At 48.5% G+C, this 17,048-nt stretch overlaps 1 protein-coding gene across 2 annotated transcripts in view; it reads left to right on the top strand.

Moving 5' to 3' along the window:
• Positions 1 to 17,048, top strand: part of Dnah2 (dynein axonemal heavy chain 2) — a 116,344-nt gene that overhangs the window by 69,468 nt on the left and 29,828 nt on the right. For both annotated transcript variants that reach the window (XM_042282265.2, XM_015992328.3), the window contains exons 42-55: positions 5,133 to 5,351; positions 5,524 to 5,641; positions 5,813 to 5,949; positions 7,056 to 7,193; positions 7,278 to 7,436; positions 11,434 to 11,586; positions 11,764 to 11,855; positions 12,117 to 12,315; positions 12,451 to 12,675; positions 13,667 to 13,771; positions 15,187 to 15,375; positions 15,946 to 16,031; positions 16,170 to 16,300; positions 16,442 to 16,591. In XM_042282265.2, the coding sequence (XP_042138199.1) occupies positions 5,133 to 5,351; positions 5,524 to 5,641; positions 5,813 to 5,949; positions 7,056 to 7,193; positions 7,278 to 7,436; positions 11,434 to 11,586; positions 11,764 to 11,855; positions 12,117 to 12,315; positions 12,451 to 12,675; positions 13,667 to 13,771; positions 15,187 to 15,375; positions 15,946 to 16,031; positions 16,170 to 16,300; positions 16,442 to 16,591 (2,101 nt within the window). The remainder of the gene's footprint in view (positions 1 to 5,132; positions 5,352 to 5,523; positions 5,642 to 5,812; positions 5,950 to 7,055; positions 7,194 to 7,277; positions 7,437 to 11,433; positions 11,587 to 11,763; positions 11,856 to 12,116; positions 12,316 to 12,450; positions 12,676 to 13,666; positions 13,772 to 15,186; positions 15,376 to 15,945; positions 16,032 to 16,169; positions 16,301 to 16,441; positions 16,592 to 17,048) is intronic.

Below are 17,048 nucleotides of genomic sequence, written 5' to 3'. Positions count from 1 at the left end.
TATGAGGGGGAGTGAGTTCCCGCGTTGACTCAGGGAACATTTGCAGATTGGATGCTCAGACCTTCTGCTTCCTTTCATCTCCCAGCATAAACAACAGTGGCATCCAGACAGGAGAGTGGAAGAATTCCCGAATTCTCTCTGGGGCATTCTTCCGACCCAAGAGGAATGACTAAAACGTGGTAGAAGGCCCCCATGCGTTAGCTACAGGACTGCTCTGCCCAGTCTGGGAGCCCCTGACTCACATCAGCTGCCATCTTTTCATCTTCCACAGTCATATAAACAAACTTGGGAGTAGAGGGGGGAGAATCAGGAATTCAAGGCCAGCCTTGGCTATATAAGGAATCTGAGGCTAGCCCGGCTGTAATGATTATTATTATTACACACAGAGACACGAGCAGAAAACCAAAGCTCCCTGAACACCCGAGCGGAGGCTCTAGGATGAAGCTGTTGGGCGTTAGAAGTGGGAGGGGGAGGTAAGAGAGAGACTGGGGACATTTGAGTCAAATTCCTCCGGCAAGAGATTTGTTTTAAACGCAGAACAGACCGGATGGTAAGGGTTCTGAAGCAAAGTATCAGCCCTGAGAGAAGAAGCAAGTGTCTACTTTTTATGAGTCTATGAAAAAAGGGTGGGTCTTACATCACAAGGAAGCAGGCTTAGTCAATATGTGACCCATGGTCCCATGGCACGTGGCAGGAGTCGCTCTCTGGATAGAAGATTGGGGCTTAGTTAATGTGTGACTCAGAAAAAGTGATTATAGTCAGAGTGATCCCCACCCCCCATAACACACAGCAAACACAGTGGGGGCTGGGTGTGTCCTTGTCTGGCTTGCAGCCCTATCTCCTTAGGACTTGGTTACCTGGGGGCCTGAGTTCTCTAACAGAAGAAGCCCATATAAACAGGAATGAGCCAATGGGAGAGAACAGATAGCCCAGGGGAGGGGGGAGAGCAAACCAGAAACAAAAACAATTACTGGCTGTCTCTGCTGAGGAGTGGCGGCCACACCTGTAGACACCGGAACTCTGGAGGCTGAGAGAGGATGGTTATTTGTATGTATGCATGTAGGTCAGGCCGGGCTGCCAAGACCCTCCCAGACTAAAACAAATGAACAACTATCAGGATTATCAGAGAATGAAATTCTAATGAAATGCCCTTAAGGAAGGACTATGGCAGAAAGAAATCAGACAAAGGGGTGAAGAGATAAGACTCAAAGGAAAATCTGGGCAAGATAGCATTCCAAAGATCTCCAAAGCAGAAACAGAGAAAATGGAGGGAGTGGGGTCCCCACAGCTAAAGGAGAATTCACATACACGAGGCCAATCCTTATGATGGCCACCATTGTGAAACTGGAAAACACTGAACAAGGAGACTATTTCACAAGTTTCCAAAGAGGAAAAGAAAAGGAGGCAGGAGGCAAAAGTCTAAAAACAACAGCAACAACAAAAGCCATGCTGTTCTGTGCCGTCTCAATAATATTCAGTATGTTACTAATGGAGCAGCCTTCAAAATTCCAGGGGTAAACATTTCTGACATCAAATTCTATACCAGCCAACCTATCATGTAGAAGGCTCACTCAGCTGCATTTTCAGTTCCGCTGATTCAGAAACCAACGAACACAAAGCCCCTCTAATGTGTCCAAAAGCTGTCAGACTGTGGCCGCCGCTAACGCTCAGGCGCACACTATGAAAGGTTGGCGGGGAGTCAGATGCAGGAAACATGATTAGTGCAAGGGAAGCTTAACTGATGCTTGGGATGATGCTGAGCAGGGCGCGCAAGATGACGGTCACGGGATGGACCAAGGGAGCAGGCAATCCAGATCAAACCAAGCCTATCCAGCCACTACAGAAAATGAACCCCTCTATTAAAAAAAAAATTCTGAAGCCTTCAGGAGGACTGCTTACAAGAAAGAAATTGATGACCGATGTGACAGTCATTTACAATTAACTAGCGAGTTTGGAGTTAGGTTAGTGATAAGCATTTTTTTTTGTTCGTTTTTGTTTTTTTTGTTTTTCGAGACAGGGTTTCTCAGTATAGCTTTGCGCCTTTCTTGGAACTCACTCTGTAGCCCCGGCTGGCCTTGAACTCACAGAGATCCTCCTGGCTCTGCCTCCCGAGTGCTAGGATTAAAGGCGTGCGCCACCACCGCCCGGCCAGTGATAAGTATCTTGAAGACACAGGAGCAAAAGCCACGTAACTGTTAGAGCCCTTAGGGAAAACAAGACAGTCTGGAAGAAAAGTCCACATCCTTCTGCTAATACTTGGTAGTGTTTATCGGAGACACACCTGAAACTTAAAGAGCTGAGAACCAAAGAGATCTGCCTGCTAATTACATCCGGAGAAAGCTAGGGAACCATGACAGACAGCTTAGCTTTTAAGGCAAAAAGCTCTACTGGAAATAGAGGGTTATTTCCTGATAATTTTTTTTTTAAAGATTTATTTATTTATTATGTACATAGTATTCTGCCTGCATATATGGCTGCAGGCCACAAGAGGGCACCAGATCTCATTACGGATGGTTGTAAGCCACCATGTGGTTGCTGGGAATTGAACTCAGGACCTTTGGAAGAGCAGTCAGTACTCTTAACCGCTGAGCCATCTCTCCAGCCCCACTTTCTGATAGTTAATAAAACATTTGATTCACCAGAAGATAAAACAGATCTAACTTGGATGTACTTAATGAAGACTCAAAAGAACTAAAGCTAAATTGGCTAAATTATAAGGAGAAATAGACACTCACATGACAGTCTCAACCTCTTCCTAAGTAGATCTGGCTGACTGCAAATCACTGTTATGGGAGATTTCAACAACACAATGGACAACTTTGAATTGATTCATGTCTAAAGAAATTTCACTCACGAATCAAAGAACGGTCGTTTCTTTTTTTGTTTGTTTTTCGAGACCGAGTTTCTCTGTGTAGTTTTGGTGCCTGTTCTGGATCTCACTCTATAGACCAGGCTGGCTTCGAACTCACAGAGGTCTGCCTGGCTCTGCCTCCCGAGTGCTGGGATTAAAAGTGTGTGCCAACATCGCCCAGTGAACAGCCATTTCTTCGGCACACACATAGAACATATAGGAACTCTAACCGTCTAAAGACCATGTATCTGCCTCAAACATTCTGAAGGGACTTATTCACCTTCAGTATTCTGATTAAATGATAACTCTTGGTGTCAGACAAAGCAAACTTTACATTTTTATTTTATTATCTTTGTGTGTATGTGTGTGTGTGTGTGTGTGTGTGTGTGTGTGTGTGATGTATGTGATGGGCGTGCCACAGCACATGTGTGGGGGCCAGAGGACAACTTTGTGGAGTTGGTTCTCTCCTTCCACACTTAGATGAGTTTTGGGGATCAAAAACTCAGGTCGCCATGCTGGCGTAGCAAATGCCTTTAGCCTCTACATTGGTGATCTTGCTATCCCTAAAGCAAACAAAGCTTTAGAAAGAAACAATATTAAAAAGTAAAGGAGAAGCCAGGCGGTGGTGGCACACGCCTTTAATCCCAGCACTCAGGAGGCAGAAGCAGGCAGATCTCTGTGAGTTCAAGGCCAACCTGATCTACAGAGTGAGTTCCAGGATAGCCAGAGCTGTTACACAGAGAAACCCTGTCTTGAAAAACAAAATAAAAAAACAAACAAAAAAAAGTAAAGGAGAACATTGCATAATGATAAAATGACCAATGTACGGAAAAATATAACAAACAAAGGTGGGTTTAAGCTTGTAATCTCAGTACTCAGGAGGCTGAGGCCTGAGACTCACCATGACTTTGAAGTCAGCCTGAGCTACATAATCTATCTTGGGCTATAGATTAAGACTGTATCTTCAAAAACAAACAATCAAACAAACAGATAAAGCAATCAAAAAGGTTCCTGCGTGTAGATTTTATGTTGCTTCCCTGATGAGCTAAGTTACATTGATGTTAGCATTAGAATAATCTAGTTAAGGAGATAGATAAACTTCATGTGTCTTACAACTTTCTATAGTCTAAAAGTACTTTGTGTGATTCTTTTATTAATTAATTTATCTTTATGCACATGGGTGTTTTGTTTGCATGTATGTCTGTGCACCAGTACATGCCTGTCACAAAGGCCAGAAGAAAATGCAGAATCCCCCAGAACTGGAATTATAGATGGTTGTGAGCTGCCATGTGGGTGCTGGGAACTGGGCCCTCTGGAGGGAGGAGCAGCCAGTGCTCTCAACCGCTGAGCCATCTCTCCAGCCCAGAACAGTGAGGTCTTCCAGCATGGTAAATTATTTTGTTCCCAACTGTATCTCTAGTACTTAGCACAATGCCATAGAGATTTAATAAATATTTGCTGAATAATGCTAAAAAAATATGTAGATCTACACTGAACATTGTACCTATGAGCTTCTGAAAAAAAAATTACTCAAAATCACAAAGCTGAAAGCTAGGAAACCAGACTGGCTGAATTTAGAGCCCGATGTCTTTTGCTGTCCGTGTGTGTGTGTGTGTGTGTGTGTGTGTGTGTGTGTGTGTAGTGTATGTGCATGGGTATACACACACAGCAGTCATAAGAGGACACAGGCTGGCCTGATCTGTCACTCTGCTTTATTCCTTGGAGACAGGGTCTCTCACTGACCCTTGAGCATGGCTGGTCACCAGCAAGCCCCCATGATCCTCTTGACTCCATCCAACCATAGCACCGGGGTTTCAGGTCCATGTGTAGCCATGCCCAGATTTTTATGTGGGTGCTATAAGTCTAAACTTAGGGCCCCATGCTTGAACAACACATTCTCTTACTCACTGAGCTCACACCCCAGTTCTAATGTGCCCAGCTTGCCTGCCTGCCTTCCTTCCTTCCTTCCTTCCTTCCTTCCTTCCTTCCTTCCTTCCTTCCTTCCTTCCTTCCTTCCTTCCTTCCTTCCTTCCTTCCTTCCTTCTTTGATACTGAGAATCAAACCCAGGGCCTTGCATATTCTAGACAAGCAGCCTACCACTGAGCTATATCTTTAGTCCTGGTATCTTACCTCCGCACTAGCCAGTTCTCAGTGAATTAATGCGTTTGAATGCAAAGGACCTGAGTGTCAGTGGTACCGGTTCGGATGTGTCTTCCCAGGCACTGAAGGGAGTGTGAAAGTCCCTTGGAGGACTCATCCATTTTCTTCCGCTTCTCCCAGATACAGGACACCATCGAGCAGGAGATCCGAGAGATGGGTCTGCAGATCACACCATTTACCCTCACCAAGGTTCTCCAGTTATATGAAACCAAGAACTCCCGACACTCCACCATGATTGTGGGCGGCACCGGCAGCAGCAAGACCACCTCCTGGAAGATTCTACAGGCCTCCCTAACTTCCCTGTGCCGTGCTGGCGAACCCAACTTCAACATCGTTAGAGTATGCGATCCCCCCCCCCCCGCTGGGAGGGGCCAGACCAGGATCCATGGAGGCCTGGGGGAGATGAGCAAGGAGGGGCTGGTGCAGAAGCCCAAGAGAGAGGGGCAGGGGCAGAGGTAGGGGGAGTCTGGGCTGCCAGAACCTCAGAACTCTCTTGTGGTGTCCTTTCCAGGAGTTCCCTCTGAACCCAAAGGCACTGTCCTTAGGGGAGCTGTATGGAGAATATGACCTCAGCACCAATGAATGGACAGATGGCATCTTATCTAGTGTCATGCGGGCTGCATGTGCAGGTATCCTGTGGGTCAGGTGGGTGAGCAGAGATGTCAGCAGCTCCCCAGAGAGTGGGGACCCTGGGAACAAGAATCACCAACGGGGGTGAAAGGTTCCTGGGAAATGCCTTAATGCATGGTGAGGGACACAAGGCAGTCTCTTGGTTTCCTTATCACCCGACTGCCATTAAGATGAGAAGCCAGATGAGAAATGGATCCTTTTTGACGGCCCCGTGGACACACTGTGGATCGAGAGCATGAACTCTGTCATGGATGACAACAAAGTGCTGACCCTCATCAACGGGGAACGCATCTCAATGCCGGAGCAGGTGCTGATGACGCTGTAAAGGGGAGGGGGGAGCCTAAGTGGAGGCTGGCATACTGAGAGCATGGGAGAGAGCTGGGAGGAAGACGTGGATTCAGGGGAATCTACAACTGAAGCCAATGCTTTTCTAGGCTCAGGTGGGCTCAGTGGGAGAGCTCACCTGGCCTTTGCCTCAGGGTTCCATTTCCATCACGGGAGACAGGGGGACCATTGCTACTATGGAACAATTGTACAGAAAAGAACTTTGTGTCTAGAAATCACGGTCTAGACTCAGGCTGTCCTCGGCTTCATTTCCACTGGTCTGTGAGGTGTGATCTCATGGGACGTCACACCCACCTTTTCACTTTCTTTTCTCCTCTCTCCCTCCCGCCCTCTCTCTCCTCTCCCTTCTCTCTTTCTTGCATTTTAGATGGCATCTCATGTAGCCCGGGCTGGCCTTGAGTTTGCTAGGTAGCTAAGGATAACCTTGACTCCTGACCCTCCTCCCTCTGCCTCCCAGATGCCATATTACAGGCATCTGCCCCCACTCTTTCCTTCCATGCAAGCTAGAGAGTGATTTTTCCTAAGGAGAATTTTGAATAAGCTCTAATTTCTTTTAGCAAGCGTCTGAATCACTGTTCTATTGCTGTGCAGAGACACCAGGAACCGGGAACTATTATAAGAAAAAGCATTTCATTGGGGGCTGGCTCACAGGTTCAGAGCTTTAGTCCGTCTTCCCCGTGGTGGAGCATGGTGGCACAGGCGGGCACTGGAGCTGTGGCTGAGAATGCCACGTCGTGATCCAAAGGCAGAGGGGCAGAGACTGGGTCTGGGCGGGCTCTTGAAACCTCAAAGCCCATTCCCAGTGACACACGGCCTTCAGTGAGATCACACCTCCCAGTCCTTCTCAAACAGTGCCAGTCTCTGGTGACTCAGCGTTCAAATACGTGAACCTATGGGGACCATTCTTATTCAAGCTACCATAGAAAGTGGCCATTTATAAACCTCGGGCCGTTTTCCCTCTTGCCTCATTTTCCTTGGCCCAAGCACACCTTAAGGCATAAGTTCTGGGTGTTTTTATACTAGGGATATGGTGCAGATGATAAGGTTCTGACAAAAGTCTATCCTTAGGTGTCTCTCTTGTTTGAAGTGGAGAACCTGGCTGTGGCCTCTCCAGCCACGGTGTCTCGCTGTGGGATGGTCTACACTGACTATATTGACCTGGGCTGGAAGCCCTACGTTCAGTCATGGCTGGAAAGGAGGCCAAAGGTAAAAAGGGAACCGAGGAGAAGTGACTGGGGTGGCCTGTGGCAAACAGCAGTGGACAAAGCATCTCTTCTTGCTCACGTCCAGACAGAAGTAGAGCCCCTTCAACGCATGTTTGAAAAGCTCATCAACAAGATCCTGAACTTCAAAAAGGATAACTGCCACGAGCTGGTGCCCGTCCCCGAGTACAGCGGCATCATCTCCCTCTGTAAGCTCTACTCGGTCCTGGCCACACCAGAGAATGGAGTAAGGAGAGGAGCCAGCCCGGGGCAGGGGCAGAAGGGAGGGCCCACCACCCCACCTGTACACCTTCAATTTGAACAAGGGCTTGAAATGGGGACTTAAAGGAAAGGCTTCAGCCTGACCATGGTGTGTGTGTGTGTGTGTGTGTGTGTGTGTGTGTGTGTGTGTGTGTGTGTGTGTGTGTGTGTAAATGAATGACTAGAAACACACGCTTGAATGTGTACTGAGCTGAAAGTCCAGACTAGGAATTCAGAATTAAATGTAGCAAGGGCTGGTAGTATAGCTCAGAGGCAAAGGACCTGCCTCATATGCAGAAGGCAGACAGAGAAGGAAGGGAGGAAGGAAGGAAGGGAGGGAGGGAGGGAGGGAGGGAGGGAGGGAGGATGAGTAAACAGCCCAAGAGGGGGGTCTTCCTATAATTTCCTACCCATATTCCATTCCTTGTTTTTTTGTACTTTGAAAACACAGCTAATATTCCTTGCTATACCATTTCTGATGAGAAGTTCTAGAAAGTTCCAGATGAATTGATATTTCAGAAAAATTTTGTTCCATTTAGAATTGGGGAGGAAAGATTAAAAAAAAATTTGTTGTTGTTGAGATTAAATCGTTGCCTTAGAAATGTTTGCATTATTTTTAATGGTGTTACCAGGTAACAAAACTATTAATATATAACGAACAGCAGTTAAGGTCTCTGGCAGTGTGAGTTATTCGTCATGGCCAGGAACAGGGGCACACACCTGTAATCACAGCACTTAAGAGACCCGAGCAGGCAGATCCTGAGTTCTAGGCCAGCCTGGTTTGTAATTTGAGTTCAAGAACAGCTGAAGCTACACAATTAGGCTCTGCCTCCAAACAAAAGAACAAAAACCACTTATCAAAGAAAAACGAGCCAGCTGTGATGATACACGCCTTTAATCTCAGAAGGGCTGGCAGGTGGATCTCTGTGAAGTCAAGGCTAGCCTGGTCTACACTGTGAATTCCAGGATAGCCAGGGCTATGTAGACAGACCCTGTCTTAAGAAAAAGAAAAAGGTGTGGTTGATCTTTTCAGTGTTATGCTTGTCCAAGGCCTGACTGGCACACTCCACTAAGTCCTATCGCATGGTTCTTCTAACATGTCTGCAAACATTTTTATCACCGTCTTCCAGTCACATGTGGTTGTGGTGGAGCAGGGATGGACTGACTGCTGCAGCTCCTGAGAGAGTGCTGTCCTCTCATACTGTGGAGGAGACCCATCACTACAGAATCCCTGGCTCATCTCACAGGCCAGAGGGTCTCAACCTACTTTCCTGTGTGTGTGTGTGTGTGTGTGTGTGTGTGTGTGTGTGTGTGTGTGTGTGTGTGTGTTTTGTTTGTTTTTTTGAGACAGGGTTTCTCTGTGTAGCTTTGCGCCTTTCCTGGAACTAACTCGGTAACCCAGGCTGGCCTCGGACTCATAGAGATCTGCCTGGCTCTGCTTCCCAAGTGCTGGGATTAAAGGCGTGCGCTACCACTGCCCGGCCTCCTGTCTATCTTTTGATGATTGAACATTGATATAGGGCCAAGCTTAGCATTCCGCATTGGACAGAATCCTATGATCCTGTCTTTATATTATATTCTCTGTATGGTCCTGGCTAGCCATGAACTCATGACAGACCTCCTGCCTCTGCCTCCCAAGAGCTGTGATTATGACCGTGTGCCGTCTGCTGACATTTATCTGTGGTCATGAGCATCTTGATCCAGAATCTGTGAGAGCTGCTCAACTCTGCCTGTGGCTGTGCCCTGTGGCGTGTCAAAGATGACGGGAGGATGCTGAGGTGGCGAGCTGCTGCTCAGTGAAGTACATGGAGGGAGGCAGCTCTCTGGCTCCATGCATACTTCCAGAACAACAGCACCCGCCACGTACCCCTCAGGCAGGGAAGAGAGCACATGGCTCTAAGTATGATGTGTCCACTATCGAGCTGGAATACTTTAAACTTAATTTTGTTTTGAGACAGGGTCTCGTCATGTATCGCTGGCTGGTTTGGACCCTTCTGACAAAGGTGTTTGCCATCATGCCTGGCTAACCTTAGTATTTACTTAATCATTTTATTTGGCCTTTGTACATGTTCATGAGTATGTATGGGGACCAGAAGTCAACATCAGGTGTCGTCCTTAGTTATTCTCCGACTTGTTTTTATTTTCTGAGGCAGGATCTCACTGAACCTGGAGCTCGGCTAGACTGGTTACCCAGAAAGTCCCGGGGATCCTCCTGACTCTGCCCCCCCTGCCCCCCCCCATTTCCAGTGCATTGACTGCTGATGTCAGAAACTGCAGCTGCCTATTTTGGGTGGTTTTTTGTTTTTTATTTTTCAAGACAGGGTTTCTCTGTGTAGCCCCAGCTGTCCTGGAACTCACAATGTAGACCAGACTGGCCTCAAACATAGAGATATACCTGCTTCTGCCTCCCGAGTGCTGGGATCAAAGGCGTCACCACCACCACCGCCCAGATGCAGCTGTCTGTTTTTAATGTGTGTCCGGAGATTGAACTCCATACATCACAGCTGTGTGATGTGTCTGTGTATGTGTTTTCACAAATGTGCTCACACACGTATGTGGGTGCAGTAAGTATAGAGGCCAGAGGTTGATGTCGTGTCTTCCTGATCACTCTCCCCTTTTAAAATTGATTGAAGTAAGTGAGGTCTTTTGATTCAGCTCGTCTAGCTAGCCGGTTTGCCTGGGAGAGCTCCTAAGCACTAGGATTACCGGTGGGCTGCCGTGCCCACCTGGCATTTATATGGGCGCTGGGGAGCCAAGCTGAGGCTCTCATGTTTGTGAAGCAAGGGCTTACCACTGAGCCACCCTCCCTAGCCCCAAAGCTAAATTTTAATTGTATAAGTAATCACTGAGTTTACTTTTCTTTTCAAAAATTAGATACTTCTTTTCCTTTTTTAAGACAGGATCTGGCCGGGTAGCCTTGAACTTGGGGTCATTTTGCCTTCTCAGTGCCGGCCGGCAGGGATCGCAGGCCTGAGCCATCCCATCGGGCTTCTTCAGCCCCCTTCCTGATCTCCTTTTCTTTCCTCCTCCACAGAAATAACTACTGAAGAAAGTTTGTGTCATTCTAGGTGCGCTAAAAGTGCTCAGCCAAAGCTAGGCGGTGGTGGCACACAGCCTTTAATCCCGGCACTCAGGAAGCAGAGGCAGGTGGAGCTCTGTGAGTTCAAAGCCAGCTGGATCCACGTAGGGAGTTCAAGGCCAGCCTGGGCTATACAGTGAGACCTTGTCTCAAAAACAAAAAGAAAAAAACAAATACCAAATCAAACAGACAAAATTGCTTGTTGACATAAAACCCCACAGGTATCCATAGATATTATTCTGTCTAGGAAGTAGACTATAGTGCGGCATGATGGTGCATGCCTTAAATCTCAGCTTTTAGGAGGCAGACACAGGTGAACCTCTGAACATTTGAGACCAGCCTGTTCTACATAGAGAGTCCCAGGACAGCCAGGGCTCAAAAACAAAACAAACAAAAAACAAACAAAAAATGGTTTATGGTACATGCAATTGCATGCTTGTCAAACCCAAACTGTGACACTGAGTGTCTATCTACTGTGATGTGCAGGTGAGCTTGGCTGCTTTAGCGATGTGTGCTATTCTGTGGTAAATCCCTGCAGTTACAAACAGGTCACCACATGCCTGTCCCCTTGAACACCCATGAGTGCTCCTCCAGGGCAGGCCTGAAATGGCCAGAGGACACTTCCATTCTGTGACTTATCCTAGAGGCATTTCTGAGCAATTGCAGTGATGGATTTGTCTAAAATCCGTGAGTAGGTTGTAGATGAACACAACATTTGGAAAACAGCCACGTGGTTTCAGGGAAAGAACCAGGGGAGAAGGTGGGTTCTCTGCCTTCGTGATAATCTGCTAAACTCGACCTGCCCGTCTCTCACAGGTGTGGCTCCTGTGTCTTGAGTAATGAAGGTTATTCCAAGGCAAGTTCAGCACTCTGGACTCCTGAACCCCTTCTCCTCTCTACCCAGGTGAACCCAGCCGATACGGATAACTATTCCGTTATGGTAGAGATGACGTTTGTGTTCAGCATGATCTGGTCTGTGTGTGCCTCTGTGGATGAGGATGGACGCAAGAAGATTGACAGTTACCTTCGAGAGATCGAGGGCTCATTTCCCAATAAGGTCAGGGCTCTTAAAGCTAGCTGCCCTGTGTGTCCCGTTTTCCCATGACTTGCAGGCACTCTGGTCTTCAGCCTCTGCCTGACTGCGCACCTTGCTGCCATTCAGTCTGGGGGCCCTGCCTCTGCCTGGGAAGAGCTGAAGGAAGGTCTGGTAACATGACTCACATACTTTTCTTAGGACACCGTGTATGAATACTACGTGAACCCCAAGATGCGGACTTGGACGTCATTTGAGGAGAAGCTCCCTAAGAGTTGGCGTTATCCTCCCAAGTGAGAGCAGAGTCTGGGGTTTGTCTGGGGCTCGGTTCTGTTGTCAGTGGCAGATATGGCAAGAGCGATGGGTGAACCGTGAAAGGAGAAAACCAGTTCCAGGGAAGAGGTGACTGGGTTTGGGAAGTAAGATCTAGAGGGCAGGGCTGTTGATTAGACCATGGTAACACCAGAAGATGATAAACCCTAGGAGGAGAGAGGCCATGAGAGCTGAACTGGAGAGGGCCAGCGCCCCTGAGACACCTTTCCTCTCTCCCCTAGCGCCCCTTTCTATAAGATCATGGTCCCCACTGTTGATACTGTCCGATACAACTACCTGGTGAGCACCTTGGTGGCCAACCAGAACCCTGTCTTACTGGTGGGTCCTGTGGGGACTGGAAAGACCTCCATAGCCCAGAGCGTTCTCCAGTCCTTACCCTCCGGCCAGTGGTCCGTGCTCATCGTCAACATGTCTGCACAGGTATGGGGCTCGGGCTGCCAGCTCCTCACCATCTGCTCTCTCCCGGAACCCAAGTGCCCAGCTGACACTCCTTCATGGCCCCATGTTTCTCTTGGGAACACTTACATCCGCGTCTATTCTGTGCTTTTCCACCAGACCACATCCAACAACGTACAGAGCATCATTGAGAGCCGAGTGGAGAAGCGAACCAAGGGTGTGTACGTGCCATTTGGGGGCAAGAGCATGATCACCTTCATGGATGACCTGAACATGCCTGCTAAGGACATGTTTGGGTCCCAGCCACCCCTGGAGCTGATCCGCCTCTGGATTGACTACGGCTTCTGGTATGACCGTATGAAGCAGAGCATCAAGCACATTCGAGTAAGCATCCCGAGACTTTGTTCTCAGGTATCCGTTCTCTCCTGTGCTGGGTGGGCTCAGTCCCTGCTCCCCTGGGCCCCAGGGCCACAATCTTATAATCCTATCTTCCTCCCTACACAGGACTGCACTGTTCCTTTCTGGGGACCCATATATCTAGCTTACTGACCCCCACTGTTAACTCTCCTCACTGAGCCTGTCCTGTATGTACTTAGTGACCTGAGAATCTCGTTCTTCACGTCACCTAGCTTCCCGGCTCCTCCCCTCACTCACACCACACGTTAGCAACATCCTCAGAGCCAGGTCCTAACTTCACACTCACAGACTCCTCCTCTTTTCCTGCAGTTGCAGTAAATCCATCTGTCTGTCTGTTCTCTTCTCCACCCACAGCCCAGACAGCTCCCTTCTGTCTTCAGTCTCCTCCCATGGGATCATAGACTGGATTTTCTCTTTTTCCTTTTTCTTTTCTTTTTTAAATTGGTTTTTGGGTTTGGTTTTTGTTTTGCTTTGTCTTTTTGAGACAGGGTTTCTCTGTGTAGCCTTGACTGTCCTGGAACTCACTCTGTAGACCAGGCTGGCCTCTAACTCACAGAGATCCATCTGCCTCTGCCTCTCGAGTGCTGGGATTAAAGGCATATATCACCATCATCCGGCAAGACACAGTCTTTGTATGTTGTAGTTCTGGCTGTCCTGGAACTTGCTATGTAGACCAGGCTGGTCTCTTGAACTCACAAAGATTCCCCTGTCTCTGCCTCCTGAGTTCAGGGATTCAAGCTGTGTGCCACCGTGCTCAGCCAGCATGCTGTTTTAATACATGTAGTACGATGTGTAACAGTCAGATCAGGGTGACTAAGGTACCTGCCCCTCAGATGTGCACTACTTCCGTTAGAAACATTCAGGGGCCTCTGCCTTAGCTATCAGGAAGCAGCATCAGCATCTGTCTCTCATCACTCCACCTGTCGCTCCCCTATCTTTCTTTGTCTTTGCTCTCTAGGACATGTTCCTGATGGCTGCCATGGGCCCTCCAGGGGGTGGACGGACTGTTATCTCCCCGAGGCTACAGAGTCGCTTCAACATTATCAACATGACCTTCCCCACTGTGAGGCCATTGGGGGTTGAGGGTGGGGATTGTACTGGGCAAAACCATCCCAGGCCCAGAGAATGAGGAGCCGATGGCGCCAGGCGGCTAGGCCTTGGGCAGAGTTGCTTTCGGGAGCTGTGACACCTAGAGGGGGCCCCTGTGAAGCCCTTGGTCTCTCCTGAGCCGGGCAGCTGCAGAGTCTTTGAGTTTGGTCTGCTGGCTCTGGAATGTGGAGCCCGTGGTGACCACGGACAGAGAATGCCCTGGGCTGAAGCCACTTCAGGGGGATGGGCTTTGCAAAACTAAGAGCCAAAAACAGTGCCAGGCTTATGGAGGTGAATAAAATTCACGGGGACTGAGAACGAAAGCCAAATAAAACGCCATCAGGAGAAATACTCCTTTTTTAGTTTTTGAGACAAGGTCTCACTAAGTGTGGTCCAAGGTGGCTTTAAAACTCATACCCTTTCTACCTCAGCCTCCCAAGTGCCAGGTGTACAGGCGTGTATCACTACACCTGGCTCTTTTTTTTGGAGCTGAGGATCGAACCCAGGGCCTTGCGCTTGCTAGGCAAGTGCTCTACCACTGAGCTAAATCCCCAACCCAACACCTGGCTCTTAATTGAATATTTTCTTTAAATTAACATTAAGTCAGGAAGGTAAAGATGCCTGTTGCTAAGGCTTACAACCTGAGCCTGATCCCTGGGACCTGTGTGGTGGACGGAGAGAGCTGTCTCCCACAGATTGTCCCCCCATACACATGCCCACATACAGATCCATAAAATTAATTTTAAAAATAAAATTACTGTAAAAAAAATTCTCCACGAACAAGATACCAAAATTCCAGATGTAAAATGGGTTCAGTGCATCACTCAGCCACAGTGAAGCCTGAGATGAAGGTCTATTCAGCGGCACCGGCCCATCTTTATTTAGAATGTTTGGGTTTATTATGGATATTTTTCATAATTGTTTTTTTTTCTTTATTTTTTTATTTTTCCAGAGCTGAGGACCAAACCCAGGGCCTTGTGCTTGCTAGGCAAGCGCTCTACCACTGAGCTAAATCCCCAACCCCATAATTTTTTTTTTTTTTTTTTTTTTTTTTGGTTTTTCGAGACAGGGTTTCTCTGTGTAGCTTTGCGCCTTTCCTGGAACTCACTTGGTAGCCCAGGCTGGCCTCGAACTCACAGAGATCCGCCTGCCTCTGCCTCCCGAGTGCTGGGATTAAAGGCGTGCGCCACCAACGCCCGGCAATTTTTTTTATTTAAAGGATTATAGAAAAATTATTTATCCGTGTTTTTTTTTCTTTCTTTTGTATGTGTGTTTTTTTTAATGCTTCTTCAATTCTGCTTATGAGGTGGGCTCTGCATTAGCCTCCACGGTCCTGGCTCTGGCTACAGGCCCAGGAACCTTGGAAAGTGAGTCTGAATCTTTTTCCAGGAATCTCAGATCATCCGAATATTTGGCACCATGATCAACCAGAAGCTTCAGGATTTTGAAGAAGAGGTAAAGCCCATTGGGAACGTGGTGACAGAGGCCACCTTGGATGTGTACAACACGGTGGTGCAGCGCTTCCTGCCTACACCTGCTAAGATCCATTACCTTTTCAACCTCCGAGACATCTCCAAGGTAAGCTTTGGTCTGACCTCTCCATTTTGACCTCGCTCAGCCTCCTCCTCTGCATCAGCAGCAGCAGCAGCTTCCTCTTCCTCCTCCTTTGAGACAGGGTTTCTCTGTGTAGCCCCCTGCCTGTCCTAGAACTCACTCTGTAGACCAGGCTGGTCTTGAACTCACAGAGATCCACCTGGCTCTGCCTCCCTAGTGCTGGGACTAAAGGAGTGCGCCACCGCCCAGTGCACTTTCAGTCCTTTCAGGTTTGGTCCCCGGCTCCCACATTGAGTGGCTCACAACCACCAGTAACTCCAGCTCTGGGGAGTTCAATGCCTTTTTCTGACCCCTGTGGACTCCTGCACATATGTTACACACACACACACACACACACACACACACACACACACACACACACACACACAATTATTTTTTAATCTTTGAAAAATAAAAATAGAATTCCACAGCGGAGCACGTGCCTACGGTCCCCCCATCCTAAAGTGCCGTGCAGCCATGGCCTCTGCTCCCAACCCCACATCTGCAGAGGCTCTCTTTCCTCCCCTTACTACAATCAGGGCTTCAACTTTCCAGGTTTTCCAGGGCATGCTTAGAGCCAACAAGGACTTCCATGATACCAAGGCCAGCATCACCAGACTCTGGATCCATGAGTGTTTCAGGTGACGTGTCTGTGTGTCCTGGCCAGATCGCTTCTCCAGCCTCAATTCCAAGCCCAGCCTTCACCTCTGGCTTGGCCTCCCCTTCCCCGGGGACTGTTCTCCTCTGTAGCCTTGACCCTCCCCCACTGTTTCCAACAGGGTCTTCTCAGACAGGCTGGTCGACGCAACAGACATGGAAGCCTTTATGGGCATCTTGAGCGACAAACTGGGCACTTTCTTTGACCTCACTTTTCATAATCTCTGCCCCAACAAACGTCCTCCTATCTTTGGTGAGCCAGGATCTGGGACTGCCTGGGGCCTTAGGAGGTTGGTTAGAAGGTCGGGGCATGGATTCCTGATGCTAACGGCCCTAAGGGACCTCTGAGAGCACCAGGCCTTGGGGACTCTAATGCCCTTCTCCCATGGCCTAGGGGACTTCATGAAGGAGCCCAAGGTCTACGAAGATCTGGTCGATCTGACGGTGTTGAAGACAGCCATGGAGACAGCCCTAAATGAGTATAACCTGTCTCCTTCTGTGGTGCCCATGCAGCTGGTGCTCTTCCGGGAGGCCATTGAGCACAGTGAGTGCCTGCCCCTCCGGCCCTCCCCACCCTCCCTTCTCCCACCCTCCCTCCCCACCTGCCCTTCTCCTGCCCACAGTTTCCCTCCCAAGGCCACTCCCAAATCAAGTTCTAGAGGTGGTTTTCCTTTCTGGTCCAACATATTCTTGTGCCAGTGGGGTTTATTTATTTATTCTTTGTTTGTGTGTGTGTTTGTTTTGTTTTTCGAGACAGGGTTTCTCTGTGCAGCTTTGGTGCCTGATCTGGATCTCGCTCTGTAGACCAGGCTGGCCTCGAACTCACAGAGATCCTCCTGGCTCTGCCTCTCGAGTGCTGGGATTAAAGGCGTGCGCCACTGCGACCTGGCTTCATTTGTTTTGAGACAGGATCTTACTGTGTCACCCTAGCTGGCTTGGAAACGAGTAAGCTGGTCTTAAACTTGTGGTGACCTCCTGTCTGCCTCTCCCTGGTATTCCAG

The sequence above is a fragment of the Peromyscus maniculatus genome, chromosome 8 (assembly GCF_049852395.1).
Source record: "Peromyscus maniculatus bairdii isolate BWxNUB_F1_BW_parent chromosome 8, HU_Pman_BW_mat_3.1, whole genome shotgun sequence".
In the NCBI taxonomy this organism is placed as follows: domain Eukaryota; kingdom Metazoa; phylum Chordata; class Mammalia; order Rodentia; family Cricetidae; genus Peromyscus; species Peromyscus maniculatus.
Note: the sequence above shows the minus strand (reverse complement) of the source record. Positions and strands in the feature narration are given on the sequence as shown.